Source organism: Pygoscelis adeliae, unplaced genomic scaffold, assembly GCF_000699105.1.
Source record: "Pygoscelis adeliae isolate BGI_AS28 unplaced genomic scaffold, ASM69910v1 Scaffold303, whole genome shotgun sequence".
Taxonomy (NCBI): Eukaryota; Metazoa; Chordata; class Aves; order Sphenisciformes; family Spheniscidae; genus Pygoscelis; species Pygoscelis adeliae.
Window position 1 is genome coordinate 449,814 of NW_008824367.1, and position 11,534 is coordinate 461,347.

Consider the following 11,534-nt stretch of genomic DNA (forward strand, 5'->3'; position numbering starts at 1 on the left):
AATAAATTATTCCAGGAATGAAACAGGAACAAGAAAGGTGATTCAAGGAAGATCTTCAAAAATTCAGAGGTCATTGATGACAACCACAAACTACAATACACGTAATGGGGAGTGAGGTGGTGGGTTTTGTCCATGGCACAGCGGACGGTCAGGCTCAGAAAGCGCTGCAAGAAATGGCACAGGAATACAGAAAAAAAATAATTCTGCTAATGGAGTAGGTGAAACAATAGCACCATTAAAAAAAGAGACGGGACTTGCAATTAAAGGGCCAAAGCTCCAGCATCAATAGCAGCAGTTCAAGGCGGCAGGAAAAGCTGCAGTAGACACAATGAATTTGATCTATACGCACACTGAGAAACGTGGTAAGTAGACATTTCTAATACCACAGAAAAATGAACTGAGGAGGTGCAAACTACGGGATAATTTATTTGGTACTGTTGAAGATCACTCTACTAGCAAGGACAATGAAGAAAGCACTGTGATTTTAAGAGAAGACCTTAAGATAAGGTATGCAGATTGCCTCATCATTTAAGAAACCGCAGGTCTTGACCAACAGACTGCCTAAAAAAAAAGTACAGGCTCACAATTACTCTAAAACAAAATCAATAGCCATAACAAAAGAAGAATAAGATCTGAGTATTCTAGTGAAAGAAAAGAGCTTGACAGGTTAAATAATTTTAGATTCAGGCAAGGCTATCAATTACGAAAGCTCATGTGAACAAGCTATTCAAAGAAGATTAATGCACAGAGAGGACTGTCATGATAAATTTATCAAGAAACTGGAAGAAAGGAAAGATCGGAAAAACTTTTGCAGGCAACTCTATAGACAGTGACAAAGACAGCTGGTACCTGACAACAGACATTTAGAGATAGGAAATAACCTAAACAGTTTCAGAGAAATACTCAGAACCCATGAATAGCAAAGAAACCCCTCAAAAATAGAGTACTTGAAGACTGACATAACAGGAAACCATAAACACAAAGGAGAAAGAACTTCTATAGGTACAAACATCTAGCTGAAAAAGATGATGTCTAGAGACAACAAGGATGCATGGCAGAAAGGGAGAGGAACACTAAAAGGAGATTAACTAGCAAATTATTCGACAAAACTGTAGTTCACTCAAAGGGATCCAGAGAAAAACAGCTAAAGTCTGGATTATCACACCACTGACCCTTGAATCATGGACAGTTGCTAGCAATTAAGCTCATCATATCAGAGATAATTTTTCAAAGGTCTCTCCATAATAAGGCCTTTCTTTGCTTTATTTTTCATGCGTTCAGTTTAATAACGGTCACAAAAGAGCAGACTGACGGTGCATCTAATCCAGGAATGTGACTTCAGAAGCTACCGGAGAAGGAAGAGCAACACCTTTACAGAAACCTCTAAATTATCTAGAGACATTTCCCCATGCTCCCCCAAAAAAGAGGGCTTTATATATGCAAATAAGTAGGAGTTGCAGGGTTTTTTTTAAACAATTTAACATTTTTATTTCTAGCGTACTTATGTGAATGATGAGACATATCCTATGCTTTTAAGAACGTTACCAAGAACTAACCGCACTGAAATCAACCATAGCAAGTTTCATAACTTAATTTTTCCGTATTAAAAATAATTTTCCTCCATTTTTGTTTCCTTTTCAGCGTCATTAAGCTTCCTCTTGAATTTCTATTACAAAAAAATAAAGAATTTATCATACACACACTTCTGCCATGGTATTTCTTACCCTTACTGCTTGTGTCATCTTTCGTTTGGGTAGGTGTGATAGTACAAGTTCTTATCATTTTCAAAATGCAATACTCAGTTGATCAAAAATCTGAACAATGCCAACATGGAGACCCTTCACTTTTACACTAGCTAAAGCTGAACCGTCTTGTTGAATCCCACACTAGAAGGTGCAGTGAGTTAAGAATACAGGCTACATATGTAACTATCACTTGCCTGACAGTTTGGGATCTAGCGAGCAATCTATGCGGAAACTTGTCAAACAAAACTACAAAAGGGATTTGCTGGTGCTGACATGCAGAACATAAATAAGGAAAAACACATATTTGAGTGAAAATGTTAACAAATGAGAAAGCTATTTCAAACAGAGTTCATCCAACTTTCTTGTTTAGGGGTGTTGATGCATCATCAATATGCTCTCACTTTCTACTTTTGTATCACCATCCAGAATCACCCATCAACAGATCGTCTACTATAAACCCAAGTGATTTTAGAAATTTGGCACTGAAGCTCCCTTTCACAGAATTCATGCTTCTCTAGAGATTAACTATATTGCCTTCCATATTTTCAAAACCAAAGGTCAAGATTTGAATGTATACTGCAAAGAGTTTTAATTTTTTTATGATTTACAGTAAGTTTACATTATTTTTGAAGTACATTAACAAAGACAACTTTGTCCATTAACCAAACGCACAAAGGATATTTTCTTTGCTAATTACAAGACTTAACAAATATAAGCTGCAAACTGGTACACTGATAAAACCTAATCTTTTTGGTTTGTAACGACATGGAATGTTGCACCTAAGATAATGCCGAATGAAGAAAATCTTAACTTAATGAATGACCACAGGATTTAAACGCTTCTGTGCTGTGTGTTTAAGAATCAAGACGATTAGCAACCACTACCATCTTAAACACCATATCGCAGCAAGACCGGAGATTTTCACTACGTGTAAATGGGATAGCTGGTAACGGACATCTGAGGTTTCACCAATTTGGATTTTCTCCCTGCATCTACCCATCTGAGAAAAGGATCCATAATCATCTCCCCCCTCTTCCAACCGGGCTCAGTAAGGGATCTCTCATCGCACTAAACGTTAACTCCATTCTAGAAAATACATACTAGTTTGTTTTTTCTGAACAGTAATATTAAATTGTTACTACAGCAGAAAGTTCAGGCACAAGTGTTACAAATCTACTTGTGCCCCTCTCCTATAGCTACAGGAGAGGATTCGTTACCCTCCAATGAGCACAAATAAGCTTTAACTAGCTCACTGACCCACGCAATTAGGGACAGGGATAGGATTAGTCAAAATAGGCTGTTTGATTTTATTCGATGTTAGGTGTAATAAATTTTAAACACAAAAGCTTAAGAAAACCTGCATTTTTAAATAGAAACAGTGGTTTTAATATCACGCAACTAACAAATTAGAATCTCTTCACCTAGGCTAAAACTTGCTCATTAGATAGCAATGAAGAGTTTAAAAACTTAAAGTAGGTCTAATCACTCAGGATTAATCAATTCGGCCGCAGACAAGTTGTACAGCTGTCTGCTCTGGATGTGGCTAGAAGCCGTATGATATTAAATCATAACTTGGTATACTGCTTTCACATGAGTTGCTGGAGAGAACACAGCACTCTAAAAAGCAGGACAGATTAAGTGGATAGACAAGGACTTGAAATCAGGCTTCAGGAATTACAGGAAGCACACACACCACAAAAATAAGGGAGACAAACCAATTGCTACCCAAGAGGGAACAGATCCTGGATCAGAAGCAACATTTCTTCCCCTCCTAAGTCTAGAGAAGATACTACATTGATACCCTGCTGATCTCTCCACCACTTTCAGTTCACGTATGAAACGATACAGTTTTGGTTTGATTAGAATGCTACCGATTCATTTTAAAAGAATTATTTCAGCCATGAGCAATTCCAAGTCCTCTCCTGCCATACCCCCTAAAAAGAACTAAATTCAACCAAATTTTGGAAGAAAAATTGAACCCTAAATCTCTAATACCATGCGAGAGGTACACGAGTCGTTCAAGATCAGAGTAAAACATCAATATCATTTTGTTTTGGCATTTATTTGGGTTTTGCTGGAAAGAAAGAAGGAAAGGAAATAGACGGTACGCCAGCAGTCTCTCAAAGGCAAACCTTTTCAGGTTGCGTACCCCAGAAGTGAAGCACTCAATATCACAAATTACTTCAGTCTCTTCAGTTCCCATCTCCCAAATTTATGCAGTTACTGTTCGAAAAAAAGAAAAAGTAAATTACAAAGTCTATGAATTCTTTTTTCCTAACCTTATACTGAAAATACTTATGATAGTTCTGAATCTGGACCTTTGCTTTCAGTCCAAGTACTAATACAGATCAGTCCAAGGGCTCACATAGATTTTTTTCCTACTTAACTGGACAGGTGTGGATTGTAAGAATTTAGAATGACATATAAGGTAGAACATTTATTGTCTTAAATGTCTAAACTCTCATGTTTTTAATAACAGCTGACAGAAACTGTACAAACTGCAGTTTTGTTAAAACCTCCTTTCCCATTTACTTGTCATTGACAAGAAATGCATTTTGAGCTAAGCCCATTTATGAAAAATGCAGATTTTTTTTTCCCCCTAGAAAATGTATTTTTGCAAGGAAAATTTATCACCCATGTCACTTACTTTTACTGGTTAAGTGCTCTTAAGTACCCTCCACTGAAGTAGCTATGTTCTTAGGTTTTTTCCAATTCCGACGTACAGAAAGTTCTTTATTCATGAAGATCAGATCAAGATTTTTTCCCCTCACTTTTAAAGGAAATACGCAATACTGAGTAAAAAAAGTGCTGTTATTTCTAACCTAACCGCATCTCCGAAGAGCTGGTATATGCACATAGTTTGTTCTGCTCGGCCACTGAACTAAGCTTCCCTCTTACCCTTTAGGGATGGCACAGACACACACAGAGTCCACTAAGAAACAAAACGCTGTTCAGTTGTAATCTTCAAAGTTAGGCAAACTTTGCAGAAGACATGCGATTCCAGAACCGTACAACCTGGTTACTTTTATGTAGTTCTTAGTAGTAATGGCAAAAAGCAAACATGGAGTTTCAACCCAAATTAATGTTTGAGCAAAATTCTTAACTATGCACGATTGTTTATACATAAATAAATGGTTTTGATATTAAATAGCCAAATACTAGAACATACCAGAAATCAAGTTCTCACAACCACAACATACCTCCTTGATGATGTGCCTTGCAGAGATCTAGCTTTAAGTGCAAGAACACATCCATCCAGGTCCTCCTCTCTCCCACAAGCTGTGCTCAGGGAACGTCCTGGATAATCATTTCTTGGCCACAACTTTGCCTACTGCACATCATCCAAAAACTGTAATGGACACAAAATTACTTATTTCTACAAGGTCTTCTCTCAGCGTACTCATTTACAGCATCTCGGTACATTATAAAAAGTAATACTCTAAATTTATTGAAGAGAAATTCTTTATTAGCCCGTTGAGAAAAAGGCAAAGCATGGAGATCTTCTTGAGACCATATAATGAGCCTGTAGTAGAAGCAGGATTAGACATCAGCATCTCCTGGCTCGTAACTCAATTCCTCCAAGCCACATTACATTAAATACCACAGCAGCTGCTCATCCAGGCCTCCTATAATTTCAATGGCAGTTATACAGACAGCTCTTCTAGTCATCAGCTTGGAAGCCCAAAGCTAGATATATCCAAGATGCAAATAAACCTTAAAAAAGCCAATCTAGTCACCTAAAAATTGGAACAATTTCTCAAGTGAAGTTCATTTTCTACATCTGATGTATTACATCAAGTAAATTACATTGGTCAAGCACAACTCAAGGGCTTGACAACCTCATTATTGAGAGGTTCTATGCAATGCTATGCAGCAGGTTAGAGAATACAGTTCACAGCCTTCCTCCTCTGGTCTTCAGTCTCCTACTCACTAAGGAATCATCTTCACTTTTTGCAATCCCCTGACAAAGGGGTTATGTACCTTCCAAGCTGTACAAGATCTGAGGGAGCAGTATCATGGAGCATTTCTTTCACCACACAACCCTATGCCCTTTCCTGGCCCTCAAGTTTGATTCTGTACATGGCTGGAGACAGGTCAGCAGAAGGAATGAAAGTGATTCTGTACTGCGAATCATGTGGATATGACCATACCGTATACAAAGGGACAGGTAATTGCATAGTCAACACATTCTGACATTTAGCCTTCAAATACTTGATTTCACAGACAAAAATATTACTACAAAGGTTTTAAGCGAAGTTCTGAAAAGAAAAACAGCGAGACAAATTTTATTAATGAAACTGCAACAATCCCTCCGCCATGCCACAGCAGTAGGATGCGAAGCCAGAGGCTCCAGCAGTCCAGCAGAGTCCGAGCTACGGGATTAGCTGAATGAACTAGCAGAAGGAGGAGAATTTATTCAGGTCAGAAAAGCAGAGAACTACAGAGAACACCATGCTGAGGAGCACGAAGTGCTAGAGCATACTTGGAATTAAACTTCAAATCTTCTTCAAGTATGTACAAGATGCGCCTCAACCCGCACAAGTCACTCAAGTATTACTAGTTGTAAATGGAAAAGAAAAACACAAAGTCTATCAAGGTTTCAGCGTTTGTGATTTCAACACAAAACAATACTTGAAGCTTCACCATGGCAGTTTTCAGAATTACTTTTCAGAAAGAAACAATGCTCATTCTGGACGGTGCTGCACCTGTAACGTCTTCGGATGGTTGTGAAAGAAATACTATGTTTTTGCTAAACACAAACCTGCCTTTTCTGGTTATTGTACCCTTTTAGATTTTGATACTACATGGCAGGAATATTTCTTAACAGAAGTGATTTGCCTGTACTTTTTCTGAAAGTAATTACAAAATGAAGGTTTGAAAATAAAAATTTCTATGAATATTTAAATAAGAAATGATAATATAAGGAGATTATTTAATCGAGGTGGGAAGAAAAAAAGGTTATAAGTTATCACCAAGTGCTTTCTGAATTAATGAAACTCGCACATACCTAAAGTTAGTATCATGGCAGCAATACAGCTACCTCATCACCACCAAGCAAGTTATATATAAAGCTCAAAGCCAAGCATTATCAAATGCAAAGATATGTGGAAGAAGAGGAAGAAAAACAGATGGATTCACTTGGGGGAAAAAAGACGACAAGAGGTGAAATAAATAATTTAGTGAACAGTCTTTAAATGGATATATAGAACTGATAAATCCGTATGAAGAAACTCAGTGCCACTGTCACGTTTCAGACCTTTTAGATCTTCGTGTATCTGTTCTCTCAATAAAAGCTTTAGGAAAGCTTTAACTAAGTAGGAGTAAGTAGTGACTGGAAAAAAGATCATCTTGGGAATATTTTTAAGCTAGTATCATTATACTTTTACAAATACATACAAATTTATTTTTCCAAGATGAATTACAGACACAGTTCCCCAAAATTTTGTAATTTTTTTTTTAATCCATCTTTTGTAAGAGCTATTCCAACTCTTCACCCTTCTTAAGATCTAACTGGTACTGAAGTATCAAAGACAGATTTGCATTCCAAAAGCCAATTAAAAAAAACATACTGTAGTAAGGCACTGATTAAAAAGTGTGATGGCTTTACATAAATTAGGCAGTTCCTTTGACTTTCCCTAGTTCAAATCCATCATAATAATGGCAAAAACCTATATATTATACGGACTATATGACCACCATATCATCTCCCTCCACTACACCCTGATGTTTGTGTGGTCATATTCTGTTTTCAAAGAAAGCAAGCAAAACCACTGTTAAAAATAAATTAATTACTGCACAAGTGCAGTTTAGAGCATGATAACATGCTTAAGTTTCCACAGCAAGAGGAAGCAAGGAAGGAAGAAATACTGGCAATGACAATCTCAACCTTCATTTGCTAGAAGGAACCAAAACGTGGAAGCACACACTTAACAGGAAAAAGAGATACAGTTTACAGTTTCTAAAAAACAAAGATTTACTACTAGAAGTCTGGTAGAACAGTGAACAACTTACTATCAAGGTGCACTAGCATACAATTTCAAGTTATAGACTAATTGTGCTGATTTAAAGTGTTCTTCATAATGTAACACTTTAGCAATACTTCTGACTTTAAGTCACATGAGAAACTGGATTAAAGAAGGAAAAGATCAATTTCTATAGGAGTCTCAGGTGCCACAGAAACACTGATTCTCACCCCTCAAAAAACCTGAAGAGTGAAGGCTTCTCATCTATTATCACATATGGAAAAGGTTCTTTAAAAGCACATTGTCAAACGCACTACAACCTTGCCAATCCACGCCACCATCAATTTTCCCCTGCCGTGACACGTTTATAGCACTGTGTCAAAAACATAAATTGAAGCAAGAAACCAAGAAAGTAGGTCTCTAACACAAAGCATTCAGTCACTGTCTGAACAGTCCACACTCAGGTATTGCGAGTGTGTGTTTTGGTTTGATTTTTTCACACAACGGTTGACTAAGCCCCTCTGTCACCTTGCAACACCTTGCGTTATCAGTATCTGTCATCCTACGGCAATAAAAGAGCTTCAGTTTCTGACGTTCAAAAATTTTAGATCCGTCAAACTATAATATATAAAAAGTCCTTTAAATAATTTGAGAAATTTATCAAAATTTATCAGCCTCTTAGACCTTTATGCAAGACTCACTACAGGTAGATTGCTCAGCATTATCTATCGGCTGTTAGGGAAAGCAGTGCAGTTATAAGACTAAAAACTCAAAACCTGTATTCATTCATATATATGATGGAACAGGGCGTGGTTTTACTGGACTTCCTTTGCCCTGGTCTACATTACTCACCAGAATTTGTCATTTTCAGGCAATGAAGATATTTTCTTTAATGAATAAGCAGCAGTTAAAACATGCAAGCTACGCTTCATAATATTCTCTTTTAGAGAGATGAGGTGCATCGCAGTACAACATTCACGCACACCATACGCATTCAACATACCACTGCTCAGTTAAGAAGGGAATTAGCTGCCTCCCACTATTATCTTGAGACCAAGGAGAGACCTTACTATGCTAACTATCCCCACACTTACCACAGCCTGAAAGTTTCCAAATGAGGTCAAGAAAAGCAATATCGTTAAACCAGAATTTAAATATTCCATCTCTTATTCCAAAGCCTTCAGCAACCAAAGCCACCCTTCCCCGCAACTAACGGATTAAACTCTGTGCAGTCTTGCACAGCTCTTGGCGCTTAACTGAGTTCATAAATAGGTTTTCACACACCTACGTTTGACAAATCTTTTGGAGCAGCGGAACAACTGATGCACACTGCAGCCAGAGGATGCTCTTGTGCAGGTTTCTGACTTAAAAGGATGGCATGAGGCAATGCAGAACACGCGTCAAGAGCATTTCCTCTAGTTCTGAACAAAAAAATTACAATTTTTAGTGCATGGCCAACATGAGACAAAGGGGCAACTATTTGTGTGGTAAACATTCATATTGGTTTGGGTTACGCTGTATTTGTTCAGTTTTCTAGCAAAGATTTTTTGAAAACAAGACTCATCAAAACTGTATTGTTGAGTTTTTGTTTGGTTGGGTTTTTTGTTTGGTGGTGGTGTTTGTTTTTTTTTTTTTAAATACCGAGAGATCTTTTAAAATTCCATCATTTTTAAAACTATCAACTAAAACAGTATCTTCTACATTGATACAAGAAAACTGAACTGGAAATTTTGAAGACATTTTGGATTACCTTCATTTTTAACCCCATTAACCTTACCTAATGATCACATAGACCAGAATGATAACAGAAACAAGATGCTGAATGATCTCATGTGGAAAGCAGCAGAATTAATCACAACAGCAGCAACGTAAGAAGGCGGTAATTGCCTGAGGTAAGTGTGAGAGAACTGCTTTTATTGTCCTCATTGCCAACAAACTTAGAAATGTATTTCTCATTCAGAGACTCTGAAAGTCACTCCTTTAAGGTATAAATCCCCGATTTTTTTTTTATTTCTGACATTTTTGATGCTTCACAACAATGCTACAAGCTAACTTAATCGAAACAACATCAGAATAGAAATGACAGTAAGCAGCAGCTCTGGGAGATGCTGTAGCACTAGTCAGAAAGAATTCATTACCTTGAGCCATTTATTAAGCAAAGAACATAACTGTTTGAAAAAGGCTGGCAAACATCATTAGAGAAACAAAAGAAAATTGCTTCATAGGCTTCTTTCCTAGTTACATTGCCTTAGTTTACCTTTTTTTGGTTGGTTTTTGGAGTCTCAACTCTTACAAAGTAATTCTAAGTCTCTTCCAGCCATACAGTTTACAAAACACTTACACAGTCTGACACTCCTGATCCCTAAGGAAATGACATTCTGAAAACAGATCACTTCCCCCCGTGACATTCATTATTTTTACCTGTAAACTTAACCTACTTACTGCTTCCTACCCCCTAAATAAAAGCTATTACCAAGTCATGTCTAAAGGTTACTCAAAACACCAAAGGTGAGGTTATGACTTGGGCTTCTTAATGTCTGTCAAGAAAGTTTTAAGCCTTTCGTTGTTTTGTTACTTTTCAAACTTCCTTGTTCACACCTGATACTCAAGAAACAGAGAAATACGGAACCACCGTATTTCTCCATATGCTTTCTCCACCACTCTTCCAGTTCTTTAGGGATTGTACACATCACTAGCTTTTAGGAGCTTCCTAAATGTTTCATGACAGAGGGCAGATAAATCTCAACATACAAGCAGCCAGAGAAACTTATTTTTAAGGGTATTTATACACAAAGAAAGTAGAACCCTACTCTTTTTTCCCCCCCGTCTAAGCTGTGGTAAGTCTTCACTGTGATTACATGCACCTGACACTTTGTTTTAATCCATTCATTTCAGTTTTCCTGATCTTCAGCATTTCCTGAAAAATACCCACATATTAAGCCACTTAGATGAATAGAATATATGACAACTTTCAGCTAGTAGGAAGAGAACAGTCCCAGTTTCACTGCTAAGTGATGAAACGATCTTTTCCTTTCTTGGAAAGCGCCTTCCTCTTTTTGCAAGGGCAGAGTACACATCTACATTATCACGTGGTTAGACAGACTTACCTGCTACCGTGAGCTTTGCTGTTCTGCTGACAATGGTCCCCAGGCTTTCCACGGTTGCCACACACTGATAATATCCTTCATCAGGTTTATTATGCTTGGAATGCACCACACTGTTTATTAATAAAGATCCATCTGGTAGCAACTGGCGACGGTCATCTGACACCAAGTTTAGAAAAGTCCCGTCTTTTTTCCATTCAATTTTTGGAGAAGTTTCACAATAAGCTGAACAGTTCATTATAACAGAAGCTCCGCGAACTGACAGAATGTCCATTGGCTCCACCAGAAAGTAAAAAGGAGTGAAGGTTCTCACAAGGGATCCTGTAAAACGCAAATCACATCACACAGTTTTTGGGTTAGCCTTCTGCACTTTTTTAAACATAAAATGCATCCTCATTTCACAATGTTGTAATGTGCACAAGAACTATCACTACTTGCAATATTGTCTCCCTGAACGTACTAGAAATAGCTTCGCCTATATGACAGTATTTTCTGCTTTGACTATTTACACCAATGGACTCTTAAATTCAAAGCAGGTTTTCATCTCTGTAACATATTAGTCTGCTCATATGGCAATCAATGTGGTTAACGGTCCTGAGCAATCCATTGCAGACAGAAGTCTGCCTCATCAGAACTTATGCAAACTAATAGATGTGCTCAAGTACCACATTTATAACAAGCGATACGTACTCTTTTTGGCCTTTTGTGGTATGGCTGCCATA

At 37.5% G+C, this 11,534-nt stretch overlaps 1 protein-coding gene across 1 annotated transcript in view; it reads right to left on the minus strand.

Annotated features, from left to right (window-relative positions):
* The window catches only part of NEO1 (neogenin 1), a 146,424-nt gene extending 135,293 nt beyond the window's left edge, over positions 1-11,131 (minus strand). The window contains exon 1 of the mRNA XM_009319907.1: positions 10,816-11,131. Coding sequence (XP_009318182.1) covers positions 10,816-11,086 — 271 coding nt within the window. The 5' untranslated portion in view covers positions 11,087-11,131. The remainder of the gene's footprint in view (positions 1-10,815) is intronic.
* Positions 11,132-11,534: the final 403 nt, after the last annotated feature.